At 40.0% G+C, this 22,534-nt stretch overlaps 3 protein-coding genes and 1 long non-coding RNA gene across 5 annotated transcripts in view; 3 read left to right on the top strand and 1 right to left on the bottom strand.

Moving 5' to 3' along the window:
• The first annotated feature begins 51 nt into the window (after positions 1 to 51).
• On the top strand, positions 52 to 14,681 carry LOC106520287 (titin). Its single transcript, XM_014012262.1, has 2 exons — positions 52 to 11,883; positions 13,186 to 14,681. Exons 1-2 carry the CDS (start codon positions 5,688 to 5,690, stop codon positions 13,884 to 13,886), a joined length of 6,897 nt encoding a protein of 2,298 aa, XP_013867716.1. The 5' UTR covers positions 52 to 5,687; the 3' UTR covers positions 13,887 to 14,681.
• fam185a (family with sequence similarity 185 member A) lies at positions 13,528 to 18,428 on the top strand. The gene is made up of 9 exons (XM_014012266.1): positions 13,528 to 13,606; positions 15,558 to 15,941; positions 16,031 to 16,140; positions 16,338 to 16,430; positions 16,604 to 16,742; positions 17,459 to 17,500; positions 17,610 to 17,705; positions 17,801 to 17,935; positions 18,025 to 18,428. Exons 1-9 carry the CDS (start codon positions 13,585 to 13,587, stop codon positions 18,135 to 18,137), a joined length of 1,134 nt encoding a protein of 377 aa, XP_013867720.1. The 5' UTR covers positions 13,528 to 13,584; the 3' UTR covers positions 18,138 to 18,428.
• Positions 18,252 to 22,534, bottom strand: part of LOC106520292 (uncharacterized) — a 10,892-nt gene continuing 6,609 nt past the window's right edge. Inside the window, exons 5-13 of one of the 2 annotated variants that reach the window (XR_001310537.1) lie at positions 22,040 to 22,167; positions 21,506 to 21,596; positions 21,283 to 21,403; positions 21,064 to 21,194; positions 19,676 to 19,725; positions 19,510 to 19,587; positions 19,182 to 19,316; positions 18,930 to 19,081; positions 18,252 to 18,850 (exon numbers count right to left, since the gene is read on the bottom strand). This is a non-coding gene — a long non-coding RNA (uncharacterized LOC106520292). Of the gene's footprint in view, positions 18,851 to 18,929; positions 19,082 to 19,181; positions 19,317 to 19,509; positions 19,588 to 19,675; positions 19,726 to 21,063; positions 21,198 to 21,282; positions 21,404 to 21,505; positions 21,597 to 22,039; positions 22,168 to 22,534 lie in introns of both variants that reach the window. The other variant, XR_001310536.1, reaches the window with a different exon arrangement.
• LOC106520289 (leucine-rich repeat-containing protein 17) overlaps positions 22,056 to 22,534 on the top strand; it is a 7,002-nt gene continuing 6,523 nt past the window's right edge. Inside the window, exon 1 of the mRNA XM_014012265.1 lies at positions 22,056 to 22,145. The gene's annotated coding sequence lies outside the window, so the exon portion shown is untranslated. The remainder of the gene's footprint in view (positions 22,146 to 22,534) is intronic.

The following is a 22,534-nucleotide window of genomic DNA, read 5'->3' as shown; positions in this document are numbered from 1 at the left end:
TAATGCGTTTCGTAAGACGCAGGGAGGAGGAGCCTGACAGATTGTTTACATCCTGCAGGACAAGAGGAGCAACTGTGGAGCTGAGTGCTGCAGTGTTACAATTAAAAAACACCAGTTTGTTGACACACTGAGTGGCCTTTGTGTGCGTGTATCTGCTATTCTTTACATTTTAAGCAAACAAGAAAACTGACTTATTAAAAAAAATCTAAGATAATAAATAACATAATCATAATATAACAATTATTTATAAGAAACATCCAGATATTACTCTACTAGTTTAACATTTTTTTAGTATTTTTCCCATACTGTTTATGCAACACAGTCCTATATCTCAAACTGCATATTTGCCTAAGTAAGCTTTACATTTTGTACACTAGATAAAAAATTAAAATACTAAATATAAAGATTAAAGATTGGTAACTTTAACACTAGAGATGTAAAATTATTTTTGTGCAGTTCTGCAGTTTTTTTTTAATTTGTTTTATAAAATTACATCTCTCTTAATGTCGTAGACATTCTTGATTTTACCACTAGGTGGCAGTGATGTCATAAAAATATATTGAAATATATATWTTTTTATAAATCTGTTTGATGTCATGTTCATGTTTGCACTTTGTTGAAATTATTTAACAATGTGCTCAAAAGTCACTAGTTTTGTCACATTCAAGGTGCCATAAATTTATGAACAATTTAATACAGTGACAAACTGGCTGGCTTTTGTAACATTTAAGACTGAATGGAAGTTGTCTTGTTATGACACAAAACAAAAACAAATCAGGAAAATCTTCCCAAAACCACTTTTATATTGTCCATTTGTGCTAAATCCATAAATGTAGAAATGTCAAACTGGCAGAGGGATTAAAAAAGCAGCTTAGAGTCATCATGACACTGGCTTRCTCTAAAATGAAATTAGTACATTTCTGTTGACTCAGTTTGCTCACATGGTGAGTGCTGGACTGTGTGCACTTAAACAGTTTCCATAGAGATGAAAACAGTTTACAGCATAAAGTAGTGAAGGTCATTTCTGGGTCTCTTAACAAGGCAGTGTTGACCATCATTACTAATAGCAACTTWTCAGTTCTTCAAATCAGAAAACACTACTTTTAGTTAAATCTGGGGTACTTGTGCTCGTGTTTTCTTTTGATGCTGCTTTATATAGGATTGCATCAAATTTAAACACAAAACAATAAACTTTTTCCTCCCACAAACAAACATCATATTTGCATGACAGGATAAAAGGGTCTAGTTATTTTAAACTGAAATAGCCGTTCCAAAGCCTCTCCAGTACAGAACTTATTGTTTCGACTTATAAAATAATAAATGTTTTTGATTTGCGGCCTCTTTCTTTACAGGATTTTTAGTATTTCTTGGWTTTAAAAAACTGTTTTCATGTTGATTGCTACAAATCTGATGAGAAAAGAGAAGAGCTCATCAGATATGAGTTTTCGTGGTGCGTTCAAGGCCAACTGTCAGCGCATTAGGATGTTTTTGATTTACTGCAGCTGGGAATTATGCAGAATAACGGCACAAATCCATTCAACATGAACATCTTGGTATGATTTGATGAACAAGGAACAGTTAGATTTCAGTAGAAAATTTATGATAAAATGTAGTTTAAATATAAACTAATATGGTGGAGAAATGTTAAATTAACTGAAGTGGATCTCCAAAGGTTCAGTCTAAACACAAAGTACATCTCTGTGCATAGATTTCTTTTACATTTTACACTTTCTTTCCTTCATCAAGATTCTTTATTGTAATTTTTCAGCAAGATTTTAATGAAGCCCAGGTTTTTGGATTAAAAGCTAATCACCCTGACGTTATCTGGTGTTGCTGGCTGCGAAAAAATCCGGCCCAGATGGGAGGAACGTTTGATTGTTTCGCTTTTAGGATTCCCTATCAGTCAATTGATGGATGGAAACACACACATGGTAAAGGAATGTTTCATTAACTGCAGAATTAAAGACCTGACTGCAGAGAGTGTGTGAGCATGAATGTGTGCAGGTCTGTGTGGCAAACACAAAGGACAGAGCAACACAGAAACCAGGAGCGATTTCATTGTGAACWGATACCGATCAACGTGATCAGAGCAGATGTATCACGTCACCGTTCTGCTGAACAAATATCTGTTCTTRGCATGAAAACTGTCAGCCTCCATTACAACTCCAGCTCTGAAAAAGTYGGGATGCTCTGGAAAATGWAAATAAAAACAGAATGCAATCATTWGCTAATCTCATCCACACTCAGTTCAAAGCCTGCCTCTCTGTTGATATGGGGGTGCATGAATGCCTCTYGCATGGGCATCTCACACATCTGGAAAGGCACCATGAATGCAGAAAATTATATGCAGGTTTTCGAACAACATATGCTCCCATCCAGCTAAGACGGGTCAGTACTGTTAGAATCGGAGAAAAACGGGAAAACATTCGCCTCCAAAAACTCCAGGTCTCCTCAGTTCCTCTGTKTTTACAGAGTGTTAAAAGCTGAGGGGAGGCTTTACAGTAATAAACATGATCCTGTCCCAACTTTTCTTTTAGACAYGTTGCTGCCATAAAATTCAAAAACTGAACAATTTTATAGTTTAAACATTTGATATGTTTACTATGTGTGAATACATTGTATTGTGGATACAATGTATATATTTTGCAAATAGTTTTCTGTTTGTTTACAACTTGTATATTGACTCAGCTATTTTAGAGACGGAGTATAAAACTGTCCAGACTGAGTGCGTTGGTGTTGGTGGTGTTATTAAAGGAAAGTCACAGCTCAGATGGAAACGTGATGCTTTACACGCAAAACAGACGAGTGAAATGAAACTAGCTAGGGGTGCAACAATACATCGATATTTTGATGAAATCCTTAATGATTCAATTACATCAAGGCAAAACTAAAACATTGATGCATATCGWCATCATATGCCCATCTAACACAGTGATTGTGTTAGATGTGATGTTGATCATGCTGATCACAGATCAGCCCACTGGCTTCTCTGCCGGAACTGGATGGAGATGAAGAGTCCTGCMAGGAAGCCCGGGCAGCAAAGCTGAACTGATGGTCAAATGTTTGTGCTAGACTATATGGGAAAAAAAATCCCCTCAGTGTTTACACGATCAGGGACAGAGCGGGCTGAGCCAGCTCATCGGGGGAATTCAAAACACTCCATCCTAAAAGGGCAACCTGAGGCGRAAAAAAAAAATCCCCTGCAGCCCATAAAAGGGTAAAGGCAGCAGCGAGGGTATTATCAACAATCAAATCGTAGCAACCAGATCTAAATGTAATCCTTGCTAAACTACTAAATCAAACTTCTCTGCCCTTTTTAATCACAATGCAACTTCTCATCATTATTAGTTTCCATGCAGCCTGAGCATCAGGCTGTTTTGTTGTGGCAAAGCAACGACGGAGATTTATGCTTAGATATTGAGGGGAAAAAAATGTGGCGCAATGATAATAAATCAACGAGTCTGTGCTGAGACTGAAACCCCTCAAGTATGTAAACATTTCTCTAACACTCGTTCATTGCACGTTGAGGGGAAAAGGACACTTATTCCTGGCTTTTATCCTTCCAACAGTTGCCAAGTGTCAAGTGAGCTCATCGTTGCATTAGCAATAAGAGGAAGAAGAAAAGGAGGAGGAGGGATGGTTCGATTTGAGAGTTAAAGCAGGACACAGCAGCACAGAGATGCACTGTAAATGTTCAGGCACTGATTTGAGCAGCTGTTAATTTGAAAAGCTCAGAAAAATACAGAAGCATAAATTAAAATTTTGGTTTATATTTGACGCAAAATTACTTTTAAAACTTTGTTTCAAAATAACAGTGGGAAAAGAGGTTTGAGGAGGCATACAGTAAATGTCGTTTCAGTTCTATTTCTGTGAGTTTCATTTGGTCATTTTAACAGAAAACATTGAGCCATTTTGCATGAAGTAATATTTTTATGTGCCCCATGTAAGATGACGCAATGATTTCCATGGAAAAAYATCGGTCAGTAGTGATCCTTAATCCTTGGTACATTTAGAGATCTGTGTAGGACCATTATTCTGGTTTTTTTTTTATTAACTTCCTTTACAAACAGTGGTTGCTTTCATAACTTGCGGTTATTTAATAATCTGTTGTTTATTATTCTTTCTATCTGTATGATGTCCCCTGTTCGTCCCAATATGTCCCAATATATGTATTTAAATACAGTACTTATTTATATTTCTAATCTAATTAAGACAAGACATGATAAGAAAAGATCAAAACGATATGATAAGATGATCAAATGTAAACTCAAAACTTTTAAGTGAAATCACTATCACAGCTGCACGAAACACGTTGCTATCTCTGCTTACAGGCTTCTCCAGTAATGTGGATATTCATCATCATGACTTTTTTTCACGTAGATAAATTTCCCTCCCTTGGCCTCCTAAYGATGATGGTGAAGAAGTCAAAGATTTATCACGCTGATGCCTAGAAACACAAACATCTTAATCAAGGCGTTTCAATCAGCTGTGGCGTTTAAACTTTACAAAAAGCAGCTGGGAAGAAAAAAGAAAAACTATGACATTCACTTTTACCAGTTTTCACTTCTAACCTGCTGCTAAACAAATGATTTCCTGTCGTTTCAAGAGCAGCTGAGAAACCCCTCGAGACAAAACAAAAGCTGCGCACAGATCAAGTTTCCACCTAAAAATAGGGTAGTTAAGTGGTTTAACAAGCCTTACAAATTGGACAAACTTATGAAACATCAAATGTCTTTGCGCGCTACCACTCAAACCTTACATCCCGTGGCGGTACTGACATCCAAACCTGTGCTCTGAAAAACTAAAGCCTCATTATCTACACTCCCTGCCAAGCAGATGCCTCATTTAGCTCATGTGACTGTGTTTTTTTAACCTTTTTTTACAGTTAAAGAGAACTGTACACAGGGAGATTAGCTTCTCTCCACAAAGAAAACTCTCCGCAGTTCCAGCTCTTGTTGAGGATTAGCGCAGTCTGAATAAAATCAATAGTACATGAGATATTTCTCTCTTTGGCTCTTCATCTGARTCCAGCAGTCTTCCCGACAATCCTTGACTTTTATGACTCAAAAGCTCAACTACACAAAGCTCACAGTAAAAATGAAATATGCTCCTGCACACTGTGGTAACTACCTCTTGGCTCCGAGCTGCAGCCGGTCCTGGTGCTTCAAATGCATATTTTGACCCGTTGACATCTGTCAGTCACATGTCTGTGGATGCACCGACAGGAAGCTTGGGAAGCTCGGGCCAAAACAACTGTGACACACATGTATGTTTAAGCCTGCGACACATTTATCATTACAGCATGGAACAAGAATGCATGACAAATGGTCCTCATTATGTGATGTGAACAGAAAGAAGATAAACGGKACTGTAACAATGTGGTTACAATGAAAAGTGTGTTTTCTAAAACATGTAAGTTATGACTGGTTTCTAATTGTTGCAGTGACTGTATTTCTGCTGCTGCAGTGAGGTTGAATTGGTTGAAGTTTTCTCAAGCTAATCGCTGTCCCGCAGGCTACATCTGCTGACAGGTACATCAAAACAGTCTTTTTCCCCTCCACCTGTTTCTCCTTTGAGACGCCTCACAGATTCTCTKCTGCTGCTCAGCTCCATCGTTTCTCCTCCCTCTGATTCTCCCTCCCACCTCCCCTCACTGTCACTGCGCTTCCCAAACAGAGTTTCTACACATGCTCCCTCCTCTGAGTTTTACTATTTCTTCTCGAGACACAATGAGGTTAACAACGTTGTGCGTGTGTGGGACCCTGCTGGCCTTCTCGAGCTGGATCAGGGCGGAGGAAGGACCGCTCCAGGGGGATCGGGGAGTCCGGCCTTGCGCTGCCAGCCTGAGGCCAGAGGGAGCGTGCAGGCCGGGGCAACATGACGGCACGTGCCCTTACCTGTTCAATTTGCCCCCGCTGACCGTTCACCTGCCACGGCATCTCAGAGAGCTGGAGAACATCATGCAGGACCTGAAGAAACTCAAGGACAGCGTGGATGAGCTGAGGAAGATGTGCGTAGACTGCACAGAGAGCCGGACTGAGAGAAGGTGTGGGGTGCAGAGGGGAAAAGAGCTCGGGAAGCAGAACGAAGGTAAGAGTGAGGATGTGGGGAGCGGGATGAATGTGAGCCTTGAGGAGGGGGATTTCAAACAAGAGCGTGGAAACGATGGAGAAGAGGGGGGAAAGACTGACGGAGATAACAGCACAGAAAAAAGCWGGATTCTGGAATGGGAAACAGACAGAAAGAGCAAAAAAGAAGTTGTAAAAGAAAACAAAGGAGAAGAGGAAGATCCAACAGAATTGACAGAAYGGGACAGAAAACCAAAAAAAGAGTCTGCAGGAGGCTTGGAGCAAGAAAAGGTGCCAGCTGCTGGTGGAAACACGAGAATGGTCGATGTGACAAGTGAAGAGGCTTTTGAGACAACTCACGGGGAGACAACRGACCTGTTAGATGCACTAAAAGGAAACTTGAAAGGGTTTCAAGAAGATATGTTGGAGAACGAAGAGGAAGAAAAGATGTCCACTAGTGTGAAAAATAAGGAAAAGACAAAAGAAGATGGTGACCTTTATGTTTGGCGAGATGAGATAAACAGAACAGACAAAAAGACCAAAACAGAAGCCGGTGATAGAATAAAGATGTCTGAAAACCATGAGAACCGCGAGGAGAATATAAATAAGGAGCGAGAGCAGCACAGGGAGGAGACGAGGAAGGAAGAGGGAATAAAAGTGGACCAAAATAATGAGAAACTAAAACACACCGAGAGCACCGGGCAGACTGAAAAGGAGAAAGCTRTAAAAGAGGGGGAGGTGGATGAAAAGGGCAGGGAGATGGGGACAGAGATAAAAACAAAGAGTGTGCAGAGAAACASTGATGGAGCCTTATCCTGGAGGAAAACAACAGAAGGGACAGACTTTTTATCAATCAGCCCAACTCCAACTTCTACAAAAAAATTAGCTTCAAAACCGGACCCAAACAAAGTTACAATCTTTACATCATCCCTTCCATCACCTCCTGTGCCCAGTTCCACTTTAAGCTCAATCRCAGATGTTAGTCGTGACACAAAAGATGTTTATGGACCGACGCCAAGCACAGGCCTCGGAGCAGCTGATATTTCTGAGGCTGAAAGCCGTGATGCAGATTTAGTCCCAAGAACCACCGCTCCAGGTGGCGACAGACAGGAGATAACCAGCAAAACAACTGGGTTTAACCTTGGAGCTGGTTTACAAGACCACGAAAGGTCAACTACGACAGCTCCTCATCAGAAATTAACCACCACCGCATCTCCAAGAGTTACAGATCACCGCCGCTGGAYGCCTAAAAAGAACATCAGTTCAAATATCAAGAGTGGCCTGAAACTTCCACCGGGGCGAGTGCTGAGGCCCGGTGACAAGCATAAGCCTGGAATTAAGCCTGAAGCAGAGCAAAAGCTAAAAAATCCGAAGAATGACCGTAAACCTAACCAAGCTCCTGCTCCTGACAAAAAAACTAAATACATCCAGAAGCAGAAGCCTGCTCCTCCCAGAGCTACGTCTGAAAAATCCAAACCTGGCAAAGACTTGGAAAATATACACATTTCAAAACCTGATCAGAAAACCACACCTCCTATTTTAGCTACTGATAAAAATCGGAAAAACAATTTAACACAACCCTCACCTCAGAACGAGTTGTTGTTTCAAAAAMCAAAACCTTCTGTTCATAAACCTGCACCTCAAAGACCTCAAACTGTACAAACATCACATTCAGGCAAAGATCCTTCCAATAACAAAAAGCAAGTTCTGGATGAAACACCTATTATCGATCAAAACTCTAAATCTGAGACAAGACTGGTTCATTCTTTTACGACTAATAAGCCTGATCAAACAGGAACACATGAAAAAGAGACTGAAAATGAAGAAAAAACTAAACTCCATGAAAAGGAGTCAGACTCTAAAGCAAAACAGACAGGAAGTTTCACACCAAAACCTAAACAACAGCATCTAACAGAGTCGGTGGAAACATCTGACAAAGATCCGTTACAGGAGCCTGAGTCCAGATCAAATGTAAAACCTGGACAGAAAATTACATCAAATACAGTTAATGTAAGTTTTGATCAAATTAATAAATCCAGTCAGGAAATTCCTGAAAGAAAACGCAAACCTGTGCAAGAGCCTAAAATTATTAAAAGTGAAACAGTTACAGCAAAACCTTTAAGTGACAATGTAAAAAAATCTGATGAAAATCCTTTAGAGGAGCCCGAATCCAACTTGGATTTAATATCTGGAAAAAAAATTGTATTAAATCAAGCTAACGAAACTTCTGATCAGACGAATAAATCTAGCCAGGAAATCTCAMAAATTAAACCTAAACCAATTAAAGAGCCTACATCTAAAACTGAAACAGCTGCACCAAAACATAACCAAAAGCCTTCTGCCGAGTCTGTGATCAAATCTAATAAAAACATTGTGCAAGAGCCTGAATCTAACACAGATTTATCAGGACAGAAAACTACATCTGACCAAGTTAATGCAACCAGTGATCAGGTGRATACATCCAATCAAAGAACTAGAATAAAACAACAACCTAAATTTAAACAGTGGCCTAAAACCCATAAAAGTGAATCCGGCACAACAAATCCCAAACAAAAGACTTTAACTGAACACAAGTCTGCCGAAAAACCTGAGACTGAATCCAATCGCGAAACTTTCAGAATTAAACCCAAACCAAACCAAAAACCTAAACCAAAAACTGAACCAAAAACTGAACCAGCAAGACCAAAACCTGTCCAAAAATCTTCAACTGAGTCTGTGGTTGATGAAAATCCTTTACAGGAACCTAAGTCCAACCAAGATTTAAACAATGGACAATTAATATCCAATCCAGTCAATGCTACTTCTGATGAGATGACTAAAACCAGACAGGAAATCTCCAAAACCAAACCAAAAACTAAACCTAAACTGACTGAAGGCTCTAAAACTGAAACAGCCACACCAAAAGCTGACCAAAAGCCCTCATCTGGACAGAAAACCACATCTGGCCAACTTAATGCAACCAGTGATCAGGTGAATACATCCAWTCAGGAAATTCCTAAAATTAAACAACCACCTAAGTTTAAACAGTGGCCTAAAACCAAGAAAAGTGAATCTGGTAAACTAAATCCCAAACAAAAACCTTTACCCGAGGACAAATCTGCTGAAAATCCTTTATCCAGCCAAGATTTAAACAATGAACAAACAATTATATCAAGTGGAGTTACTGCAGACTCTGATCAGACGCCTGAATTTAGCCAAGAGGTCCTCAACGTTAAACACAAACCAAAGTCTAACCAAGAGCCTGAACCTAAGACTGAAACAGCAACACCAAAACCTGACTATACACCTTCAACTGAGTCTGAGGTTGATGAAAATCCTTTACAAGAGCCTGTATCCAACAAACATTTAAACAATGAACAGACAATTACATCCAATAGAGTTAAAACAACCTCTGATCAGATGCCTGAGTCCAGCAAAGAAATCCTCAGCGTCCAACATAAACCAAAGCCTAGCCAAGAGCTTGAACCTAAGACTGAAACAGCAAAACCAAAACCTGATCAAAACCCTTCAACTGAGTCTGACATCAATGAAAATCCTTTACAAGAGCCTGAATCCAGCCAAGATTTAAACAATGAACGGACAATTATATCCAGTCCAGTTACTGCAATCTATGAACAGACGCCTGAATTCAGCCGAGAAATCTTCAGCATTAAACACAAACCACAATCTAAAAAAGAGCCTGAACCTAAGACTGAAAGAGCAACATCAAAACCTGGTCAACACCCGTCAACTGAGTCTGTGGTTGATGAAGATTTTGTCAAGGACCCTGAATCCAACCAAGATTTAAACCATGAACAGACGATTACATCCAGTCAAGTTAAAACTACTTCTGATCAGATGCCTGAATCCAGCAAAGAAATCCTCATTGTTCAACACAAACCAAACCCTAGCCAAGAGCCTGAACCCAATACTGAAATAGCAACATCCAAACCTGATCAAAACCCTTCCACTGTGTATATGGTTGATGAAAATCCTTTCCAGGAGACTAAATCCAACCAAGATTTAAAAAATGAATGGAAAATTACATCCAGTCCAGTTACTGTAATCTATGAACAGACACCTGAATTCAGCCAAGAAATATTCAGCATTAAACACAAACCAAAGTCTAAGAAAGAGCATGAACATAAGACTGTAACAGCAACACCAAAACCTGTTCAAAACCCCTACAATGGGTCTGAAGTCAATGAAAATCCTTTACATGGGCCTGAATCTGACCAAGACTTAAACTATGAACAGACAATTACATCCAATCCAGTTAAAAYTAACTCTGATCAGAAGCCTGAATCCAGCCATGAAATCCTCAGCACGAAACCAAAACCAAATCAGGAACATGAACCTAAAACTGAAACAGTGACATCAGAACCTGCCTATAACACTTCAACTGAGTCTGTGGTTGATGAATCTCTTTTACAGAAGCCTGAATCCAAGCAAGACTTATTACCTGAAAAGGAAACTAATTATGATCAAGTTGAAGCAACCCTTGATCAGATAACTGATTCCAACCAGGATGATTTAAAATTTAAACACAAACCTAATCCTAACAAAGAGCCYAAATCTAAGAAAAGTGAAACGGCTACACTAGGACCTGATTGGAAGTCTTTAAAGGAGTCAGCAGTCAAATCTGAGGAAAATCCTTTACAGGAGCCTGAATCCAATAAAGATTCAACATCTGGACCGACACATGCAGCAGATAAAGCTAAAAAAGTCCCTGTTCAAAAGTTTAAACCCAATGACAATACCCCTATTATAAACAAAAGACCCAAACCTGGTCCAGAGCCCAAACAAAACCAAAAACATCCAAAGCCTGTCGCAGGCTTAAAGAACAAACCAAACCTTCACACTGAGCGGGCACCCCAAACTAATACAAGCTTTAAAGCACCAAGACCTGATCAAAACCCCAAACTAAAACTCYTTTTCAAGCCTAAAAACATCCCATCAGCAAAAACCAATGGAACATTAAAACCAAGACCTCCTTTTCAACAAAGGCCATTAACCAGACCTTGGATTAGGCCTGGAGCAAAACCCATTCAGAGGCCAAAACCCCCAATGCGACCAAAGCCAAGTCTAAAGACTAAAACACATGTAGACCCACCTAAAATCAGCTGGGCACCTCCAGAAAACATCCCAAACTCTCAAACTGACATKCCATCTACATTTGGATCTGCAACACAGATTTCTGAAGTGACTCATTCCCCAGGAGAGACTGAYCTCAGCACGATCACGAGGAAAACCGTCACCCTGGGTCCAAAGACCTCTGACAGCTTGGAAAGTAGACACTTCCCTCATCTTCACACGCACACCGAAGACTTCACGTTGAGTCCAAACAGCCGGATCGCGTCTGATCTGAAGCCACAAACAGTCAGTCGGCCACCATCCATCCCAATGACAACAAGGTCAGACAAAACCCACCGTGGGACGCTCCAACGTGTTATCTCTAGCACCAATCCAGGATCCACACAGCCGAGTACAGTTCCAAAATCTGACTTCAGCGCTCAGGATAAGACACTTTACACAACAGAGGAAACTGCACCTGCAAACTTGATCCTTTCCCCCAGTTTGGAAACTACTTCCACACCCAGCCCAGATTTCAGGTCAATGATCCGGACCACCACTGGTCCTGAACCTTCGACTGCCRAGCTGACCACTCCCAGCGCACGAGAGCTGAGAGTGAAAATCAACCAGGTGGCTGCTTAYGTCAACAACAACCTGAATCCTAAAGGGGGACCAGTAGCTGGGCTTCCAAAGCACCACCTCGAGGGGTCCAAGAGAGGCAGCGGACCTGACACACAACTACCAACATCTGTACAAACAAAAGGCAAGAGATTTGACATATTTAACAACTTTGAGTGATTTTTTATAAATATCACACAATAACTCATTTGTATTTATCTTCCTGTTTATTGTACAAACCAGGCAATATGTATTAATCTAAGCAGCATCAGAGTAAAAACTAATGATCAGTTATCTTTATAAGACACATCAGAATAATTAAACTGAGACAAAGATGTTGAAAAACTATATTTGTGTTGATTACTCAATACAAAAATCTAATAAAAGCATTTCAAGTACAAYGACCACACAATAAACTCTTCTGATCCTCAGATAAATAATTAAAATGTAATAATGTGGTCTGAGATCRTCCATGTGTAATAATAAATCATGACTGTTAGGTCAAAGCAGGAATCTGCATCTGTGCTAAATGTGCCGCTTAGAGTGACTGTTGTCGGTAAATTAAAACCACAATAAAGCTGGAACCAACAGCTTCAGAACATCTTTCTGATGAGAGCAGCTCCAGTGAAATAAATSTTACATTAATCTTATTTATTTAACAAGTTATAATACAATGAGTGAATAAAGGTCTAAATTAACCTGAATGAATGAATATCACCTGCTGTCTTTCACAGCAGAGTGTTAAACTAAAATCATCTTGAAAGGAGTTCTTTTGGTCAAGTAGTGAAAATATGTTTACACATTTTGCAATATTGCAAAATCTTACACTCAGTGTTATGAATGATTGTCAGCTACTGCATTAGATTTTACTCATTTTCTAAAAACTGACTGATTTATAGCATTTTTGTTATTTGGCTCTGGCAGCCACCTCTACAGCTGATTTAAACATTTGTACGTTTAATGATTATTTTCTGAAAATTTGATTAAAAAAACAGTGGCAGGCATGGCTCTGCCAGTCAGCTAACTGCTAATAAGTGGCGCAAATTTTTCATTTAGTGAATTAGCTTTTTTTTAATTAACTTTGAAAAATGTTTTGATTAACTTTTAGTGTCATCTTCTGCTAATTTTTTCCTTGTTTATCTAAACAAGCATTTGCTTCCACTAATTTCTTTTTACTTATTTAGCATTAGAGAAGCCATATTTTTAGTTAGCCTAAACTTAAATTGTGCCAAATTGTATTTTTTTCTGTAGTGAACTTACAGTTTTGTTGTTTTTTTATTATTATTATTATAAATGTGTAGTCTAAATCAACAATCAACCCTAATAGTTTTCGAAAACACACTCACCTGTGTGCCTTACCTTGGTGACACATTTTCACCTGCAAGGTAAAAACAGGGATTAGTAAATATTTTGGTGTCAGATTAATTTAAATGTCTTCCTTTGACAGTTATGAGAGACTGTTCAGACCATCTGCTGAGAGGCGAGACGAGAAGTGGGGTCTACCTGGTGACCCCTGACCTCCGCAGCAGCAGCTTCCAGGTGTTCTGCGACATGGAGCGGGACGGCGGAGGTTGGACCCTCCTGCAGCGCCGGCAGGACGGCAGCGTGAGCTTCAACCGCACCTGGGCGGAGTACCAGTCCGGCTTCGGAGTGCTGGACGGAGGAGAGTTCTGGCTGGGCAACAGGATGATCCACCTGCTGACCCGCGACCGGGACATGACGCTGCGGGTGGAGCTGGAGGACTTCGAAGGAGTTACGGAGCATGCGCAGTACGAGCAGTTCAAGGTGGCGGGCGAGCGGCAGCGCTACAGGTTGACGGTGGGCGGGTACTCCGGGACGGCAGGTGATGCTCTGCGGTTCAGCAAAAGGTACGACCACAACAACAGGGCCTTCACCACCCCGGACAGGGACCACGACCGGTACCCGTCAGGGAACTGCGGGGCCTATTACAGCTCCGGCTGGTGGTTTGATGCCTGCATGGCCGCGAACCTGAACGGGAAGTATTATGTCGGAAACTACAAAGGAGTCCGGGATGGGATTTTCTGGGGCACGTGGCATAATATATCAACAGAATATTACCCTACCAGTGAGAGACAGTCTTTTAAGTCAGTGAGGATGATGATCAGACCAAAGAGCTTCGCACCTTGAACTGGGAATCAACAGTGATCGATATGTAGTCAGAAGATGGTCCTGACAAGTTGTGTAATCAGTTCACTTATTATTATCAACGCAATGCTGCCCCCTTGTGGCGGTAAACTGGGCATTGTTTACAAAGTTACAAGAACTGATGTAGGTGTTGAATCAAGGCCTGTGGGCCAAAAAATGGTCCTTGTTTCGATTTTATCTGGCCCATAGCGTTGTGTTTTATATATATTAGAACTGTGACGGATTGAATCTCTTTTGTTTGTCATTTTGCTTTAAAAAAAGACTTGTCAAAGTTAAGAAAACATAGACGCTTCCAGTAATCTTCATACCAGGAGTGAAAACACCACAGTTTACTCCAGCTTTCTCATAATGGTGAAAACGTAGTGTTATTACCTTATCAAGAAATGGATGCTAATGCCAATTAGCAATTGTTAAATGTGACTTTTTATCTTTAACTAAGTTTATCTGTTTGTTTTTTTTAATAGCAATATTTTGATATATTACATCTGAAAACCAAGTTCAGTTTAAATCAATACAATAAACATGGATTGAAACTGACCTAAGGTATAATTTCAGCCTCTGGTGTACATAGTTTGTTTTTGTTTTGTTATAATCCATTTGAAACAAATTGTTGTTGGGTGTTAAATTTTTTGACAAGCTATTTTAATGGCTATCTGAAGTGTCTTTGACGGGTATGTAGCAAGATTGTTTTTGTTTTGATTTTTTTTAGCCAGTTGGTAAAGGATTCAGACTGAGATCTTTTATATAAAAATAAATTTGTTTTACTGATAAACTGAATTTCTATAAAGCTTTGCTGTCATTTCTTTATAATCGAAGAGAAAAAATGATAAWWCTACACTRTAAATCCATTAAAAAAAATGTAAGAACATATTGAGACTCCAAATCCCTAAAGCCTTTGCGTTGAAGTCCGACCAGTTTCCCTTTTTCCTGATTGGCTGAGGCTAAAAAATAGGCGGGACTAAATTGATATATCCGGTTTGTTTTTGTAAAGTTACTCAAATGGAAGCCGAAAGAGATGGACTTTCACATCAAAATAAAAGCATAAACAGGAACACTGAATTGCAATTAAGTGTGATGCTCAAATTTAACCCTCAAATATATTTAATTGAATATTTACTGATATTCACAAATAAACTGATGAGTCGGTGTGTACTTTTTTTTTTACTAAATAGTATATCAGGGAAACTAATGAAGTAAACGTTTTGAAATGGCGCCATTTAAAACCTTTAGTTTTGCTTCATTGTTTGCCATGAGTACCCCTAAAAGAAACCATATATTCAAGAAGTGTTAGACTGCAACTTATATCTAATGTTTTACTAAAGAGAAAGTGACAGTATGGATGTTGTGCGTTTATACCATGTATTTTATATACATAACTTTTCTTACTTTTTAAAGTACAAACCACACACCATTTTTAGCAGAACATTACATTTAGACTTTTCTTGCACATTGAAAAATGAAAAATAGAACCTTTATTTTGAAATCTAACCGGATGTTTCTTTTCCTTCGTTAGCTTAGCGCATGATACTCGTCAACAGTGATCATGAATGTGTTTAATGGCTCGTCCTGACTGACTGAATGCCCACACATGTAATTCAGAGGTTTGTGTTACTTTTCCCCGGCGGTTCACGGAAATGTTTCTGGCTTCGGCAGCTCAGCGTGGATCCATCGGACTCCTCCGCTGCTGCGGGTCGTTGACTGTCAGCCGCAGATGTCCCACAGCCTCCCGGTGTCCTCTGCTACCTTCGCGGTCGTGTTCTAGTTCACCGAAACACCAAGCTTTGCGGCGGTGGGCTCTGTCGGTCAGCCCCTTTACCACAGTGAGGGCCCAGTTARCCTGCAACATCACCATCCACCCGCTGGACCCACACGCCTATCCTGAGGCTGACCGAGCCTTCATCACAGTCCGCGGTCCGAACAGCGACCAAATGGACCACCTACAGGTCCACTATGACGAGCAGAGCCAGGAGCTACTGATCTCCACTCAGAAGGTCAACAGTGACGTCACGATTGAGGTGGACGCACCCATCAAAAGTAGTAAGTTTTCAAAAACCGTACAAATGTCCTTCAGCTGTTAGTAGAGCTGCAGCTGTTTTAAATCATATATAAAAGTTTGTTTTTGTCAGATCTGTTCATCACTACTGAAGGAAAAGGAAACGTAGAGGTGAAGAAGATGGAGTGTGAGATCTGCCAAGTACAAACACACCAGGGAAATTGTTTACTTCATTCTGTCAAGGTGGGTCGTCATTACAACTACCTCCATGGYCTCTCTGACTACATATTAATGGATTTAAAAAAAAAATCCATATTCTGTCCACACAAAGCTGCTTGATTAAACCATCATGATGAAATGTGAGCACCTTTATTAAAGCAGAAGTTTTGGTTTGATTAATCAAACATCWGCAGAGGCTCACAGGTAATTGTTTGTTTTAGAGTCATCGGGTTGAGGTGCGGTCCCACGGTGGACACGTTACAGGTGTGGGTACAATCCATGGCAATGTGGACATCAGTACAACAGGAGACAGTGTGAGTAGCAGAGGCTTTTACTTGCTTTTATTCTCAGCAGGCRTTAGGGGGCAGCAGCAGCTTGATGTAACAAGATGTTTTTGTAAAAGAGGAAAAAACAGGATTCAGTCAATCATCACCTGTTTGAAACCACATGTTCTCATCTATTTATTATTTTGTTTTTAATTTGCAAGGTGGTGAATGTTAAAAAGCTCCAGGGCACAACAATGAACGTTTCAACAGAGAACGGGTCTCTTCATGCCAAAGCCATCTATGCTGAGTCCATCTGTGTGTTCTCCTGCTCAGGACGGGTTGAGCTGGGACATGTGCACGGTGAGCRAACAGCTTTACCTCTGAAGATCCTGATTCATAGGAAACGGGGGGGCTTCTGTTACATCTGAAATCAGTGCAGAGTGAAGCTAAAAGCAAAAAGTAATTAAGTTCAGGAAGTTCTGGTTTGCACACTGAAACRTGACTCTAAACGGACATAGTAAGGTTCTGTTGGTGTTCCCCCCACCTCTCAATAAAAGCTGGCTTTAGCCCCCCTGTGACCCTGAACAGTTCCTCTAATAAGAATGAATGGGACCCAGTTAAATCTAGGATAGGTGAATGAAGAAAATCAGTTAACAAAATGCAGAAATGAACTACGATCCACAAGGAGCGCCGCTGCTTTTGACACCAGAGTAAATTCTGATGCACACATGCCTTACGTTAAGTTTCTYGGTGAAGCAGGATCACGACGCATAAAAGTATCCCGGGCTCAGATCCAAGGACAGTTGATTTAAATGCAATGTGGTCTCAATTTATCACATATTTCCCAACTATTTTGTTTTGCGATGGCTATAAAGGAAAGCTAGCTTTTAACAGACCAAATCTTTGATCACAAAGACAAAAAGCTCGGACGTAAAAAAAAAAATAAAAAATTAAACAAAATTTCATCACACTTCAGGAATTTTAATTTAGTCCCGATGTAAATGAGCCTTGGCTTCAATAACAYGTGGAAACACACTGCAGCTGATTTGTTTTGTCTGTGCTTTCCTTCACTGTAGGGAACACTACAGTGAAGAACGTGTCTGGAGATWCAGTTATTGGTAAGCAGACTGGCTGACTGCACCGTGACCCATGTATGGTTTTTATCTGAGACGGGTGGCGAAAAAAGAAAAAAAAAAAAACACCCGAGGCTTGCTTGCTCTTTTGCAGATGGTTCGAATAGTTTCCTGAAAGTTTCCTCTAACAGTGGAGATGTTGATGCTTATGTGGGAGATGGTGGCTCTGCTGAACTCCACAGTCAGGAAGGTAAAAAAAAAAAAAACACAGACATCCTACACAAGTTTATTTTTTTTAATGGGTGATATTCTTCTTTTTAACACTTGATTGTTTGGCCTGTGAAGGAGCGGTGAGCGTGCGCGTCTCGCCCTTGTTAAGAGTTGGCGTGAATCTTTGTGGAGCGTCGGTGGATGTTAGCCCGGAGGTGGTTCTGCACGGAGCGGAAAAGAACACTTCCGACGGCTGCRCCACGCTTACAGGTGAGCTTTCATCTTTAATTAACTATAATTACAAGGTTACAAATCACCAACAGAACACTGTGTTTTATATTTTATTCGGTTTCCCTCAGGCTGTCTGAACGGAGAGTTTCCAGCTGACCAGTGGGTCAAAGCTCGGGCCGACAGAGGACCAGTCACACTCAGGACACAAAGCTGGTTCGAGTCTCTGAAACTAGGAAGCTAGAAGACATGTTTCATAACTGTTTGATGCCGTCACTCCCCCCTGGGCTTTATTTTTTTAAATCCAAAACAAATATAACTGAACGTTATTAGATGACACAACTCTGTGCTCAGAATGTTCTGTACAGAATTTTATTTTTAACAGAGTAACAATTTATTTATGTTCTTTCTACAGTTACTGTGCATTTGATGGCCTCAAACTGTGACATTGTTTACTTATAAAATAAGACTCTGCTTAATGGAAGTCAATCATTTAAACATTCTTGTCAGTGAATAATTACAATTTTAAACATAACTGGTGTTAATTGTCCCTTTTATGAGCAAAACACACAGGAGGTGCATAGACAAAACATTTGTTAATGTGTCAAAACCATAGCGATTAAAATAAGTATCAAAAAGTGGTTGAACTGCAACATTTTATGGTTTAAATTATAGTTCAGTCAGTTTAATAATGTTATCATGAAGCTTTGTGAACAGATATTGGTGTATAATGTCACAAAAACAGCTGTTTGTGTGAGGGTGTAAAATCAAAATACAGTATGTTCCCAGTATTACAGTAAAAAAAAAAAAAAGTATATTAGATATGAGTACATGCACCTGCTGTGTGCCTCTCTACCTCCCAAACATCATCAGTCTTGATGGACCTCGCTGTCAGCAGCTTAGTTTTCTCTTGTTGGCAAACCGGTGTGCACTGCTCCCATTGCGAGATGCGTCGCTCTGAGGATATAAGTTACAAAAACAAAAAGTTATTTTAAATGACTATCATTGCATTCTTAGTTTGGCCCTTTTGTTGTACCTGGAGATGCCGCTGCAGCAGCTCATACTGATGCAGGCGAGAGGAGGACAAGTCCTTTTCAAGTGTCGAAGGGAAAAACGATCTGTGAGGTAACTGAGCTCTCACAGGTACGGGGACTGGCTCGACAGATTCTGCACTGCCATATCTGTCACCTGAAGCAGTGCAGAACCACATGGCTTTAATGACACCAAGCTTTTAGCAAGGTAATGTTTGAGTTTAATGAATGTATATGAGTGTGTGTGTGTACCAGACCTTTGGACAACCTGCCATCTGCAGCACAACCAGACCTCTGCAGTAAAATGAAAAGGCTCTCACTGCTCCATCAGACAGAGATACAAAGTGAGAAACATCAACCTCTTTCAGGTCCCTCACGTTCTTGCACAACTTCTGTCCGACAAAAAAAAAAAAAGTGAAAGAAACATGCAAAATTATACAAACAATTTTTCACATCTGGATTTTTAAGAAGTAAAACTACACTCAGAATGAGTTTCTGTGAGCACTTTATTCTCTCTGAACTCTCTATGTTATGTAACTCTGGGAAAGACCCCACTAAAAGCTTTAAACATTGAAACACTTGTACCTCTATGCCGATATCAGTGATGTATACGCACTCAGCGAGTACCATCTTCAGGCAAATTCTCTCAAGCATAGCGAGTCCCTAAAAGAGCAATCACTCTTCTTCAATATGAAAAGTTAGCCATATTTCAAAAAGTGCATAAGAGTGAGAGAAAATGTGACAACAGTACCTGATCCTGAATGTTGAATCCAGTGGAACTGCCACTCATCCACTCCAAAGCTTCAWTCATTATAATGATTCAGATACAAATAATTATAAAATCGTTCATAACAAAGCTTACCTATAATGCATAAGTAAAATATTTAAACTTAAAAATCTATAATCAATTAGTATTTTTTCACAGTTAAAGTTCAAGCTGTGATTYACATCAAAGCACAATAAAACATTTTAATATTCTTTTTTATTTTCCTTTTTTATACACTGATAAAATTATGAATAAAAGAAGGTTATTCTGTTTATTATCAGAGTAATAAGAAGTTACTGTTTAAGAAAACATGTTGTGACTTTAACTCGAACTGAGTTCTGTCTCTGAAGGAGGCCTTCTGTGTCCGAGGTCAAAGACAGGTGGAACGGTCCACTCCACACAGTAACTCAGACTGAGCTGATACCATTTACACAACCTGATGAATGTGCACACAACATGAAAGAAAGCTTCTTCACACTGCTCACAGGAAATGAGTATACTTGAATAAATTATGCTAGGGTGTCAAACTGTTTAGCCAGGTATTTTCAGGTGATGTTTAGGTTGAAATAAATTTGTTGGATATGTTACAAAGTCTACAGCACAAACTCAAAGCCCGCGGGCTAAATCTGGTCCTCGTTGACATTTTWTCCGGCCCTGAAGGTAATACGTTAAATGTGAAATATTTTCATGGTTTCTCTTTTTGACCCTGGATTTAGTGGATTCTTCCCCTGACAGATGGAAAACTTTCAAGCCAAGAAAATTAGATTTGTATTTTTCAGTAATTTTTTGATTTAGGTGTGAAAAGYGTAACAGAAAATTAACTTTTTTTTCCTTAAAGTTAAATAATTTGATTTTTTGGTGACAAATTTCTTATTTTACCTGATTTGCTGGATTGAGATAAAATGTCTCTTTAAAATATAATAAATGAAAAAGTTGCTGATAGAGTGGAAGGTATAAAAAATGAAAGCTAGATGTATTTATTTTCTTTATCCGTTATGTTTGTTGTAAATGCTGCAAAACATAATTAAGAAAAGGTCATTTCTATAAGAGAATATTTGTTATGTAACATTTTTAATAAATATTGATAGAAATTTGCCCTTGGCTTGGATCAAATTTTGAATTTTGTCCCAGAGTTTGACATCCCTGGCCTAAAGGAATTAAACACATAAAAGTTTGAAATGATAAATACCTTCTTGCAATCCTGTTGACAGAGAAAGTGATGTTACTGCAATGACTGACATTTAACTTCTACAGTTTATTGGCTGAGGAGCCTTTGGTCAGGCACTCTATTCCAGTATCGCTCACCCTGAAACACATTATGTCAATAACCGCAATTAATCAAAGCACCTGAAGCGTCTGACAGAAGTGCATACCTGTTGCACCACGAGATGTCCAGGTATTGTAGATTTTCCAGGGTGGACACAGATCTCAGGCTGACGTTGGTCATTCTGGGGCGTTCTGAAGCATGAAGTCTGCAGAGGGCTTTCCAGCAGATGTCTGTGAGCTGCTTGTTACCCAAAGCAGATGTGAACAGACAGACGAACAGAGTTTATCTTTTTCTACACATCCAGGAAAGTGTAAAATGATCTCACCTTCTATAATGACAGCCCTCAGGTTGGATGTTTCTGCAACGGCTTTAAGAGCAACGTCAGAAGGATAAGGGGCGTCCAACAAGGAGAGAGAGGAAAGACAACAACATCTGGAGAGTAAAGCCTGTCAGAACAAATAAAAAGTAAACGGAAAAACAAGATTGTGATGCAAGAGGTTAAATTACCCATGAGGTAACATCTGGAATGATTTGTAGAACACTGTTACCAAAACACAGCCCACTGAGTGGGCACGTCGATGATCACGAGCTGAGTGACGGGCAGCCAGCAGAAATGTATCTGAACCCATTTACTCTCATCTGGGAAGAAATAAATAAAAATCAGTGCCTGTGCTGACATATGAATCACACTCCTGACTCCAGTTTTTCACTCGTTTTTTACATTTTCAGTGCCCCATAAGTTGTTCATCTGGAGTCACACTGAATCACCCCCAGAGGAAAAACTGTTTTATAATGTGGTGAGTGTGTTATGTTACACAGAGTACAAATAGTGAGGGGTGGGGTTGGGGGCAGAGGTGATGGTATAAACCCAACCCACTCCACTTCGTCACAGCTGGGGKTTTTTTTTTCCTTCCCAGCCTGAGTGAAATATTTCTCCGTTCGCTCAGGGCATCAGAGTAAAGGCAGAAACAAGATTGGACACGTGCAGAGAGGGGTGATTTGGCCAAAAACACACCCGGGAAGCAAAAAAACAGCGTTCAGTCTGCAGAAACTGAGGAGACTTTTTGGCGAATTGAACTGACCTGAGCAGCCCGACAGGTTGAGGTGGGTGAGAGTGCAGCTGCCCGTCCCTGTGGTCAGCTACAGAAGCCCTTCATCTGTGAATCTGCAGCAGTAGGCCAGACTCAGGTACTGAAGTCCGTTATGTTTCCTGTTGAGAATCATTTTATACGAGTACATTTTTGTTTAGCTTATTGTTGTGACTAAAGCATAGACTGTACTCTGATTTGGTTACGGTACTTTGAAGTTTAAATATATCAACATAATTATAAAATCCTAGCAGCTGCAAAAGTAGCATCTGTTCTTTTTAATCATTAGGCTGAATCTAATCTGATTTCAKTAAGTACAAAAATGTACAATAAAAGCTAGAAAAGAGGCTGCAACTGGACATGAAAAAGCTGTAGCTATGGAACTAAAAGCAGACAGATGGAGAGAAGAGGCATGAAATCTGAAGTTATTCGGTGACAGGCAGGGGTGTCACTAGGTTTTAAGGACAAGGGGGGCTTTGTCCCCAGGAG

Source organism: Austrofundulus limnaeus, unplaced genomic scaffold (genome assembly GCF_001266775.1).
Source record: "Austrofundulus limnaeus strain Quisiro unplaced genomic scaffold, Austrofundulus_limnaeus-1.0 Scaffold90, whole genome shotgun sequence".
Classification (NCBI taxonomy): domain Eukaryota; kingdom Metazoa; phylum Chordata; class Actinopteri; order Cyprinodontiformes; family Rivulidae; genus Austrofundulus; species Austrofundulus limnaeus.
This window is presented reverse-complemented; position numbering and strand designations above follow the sequence as displayed.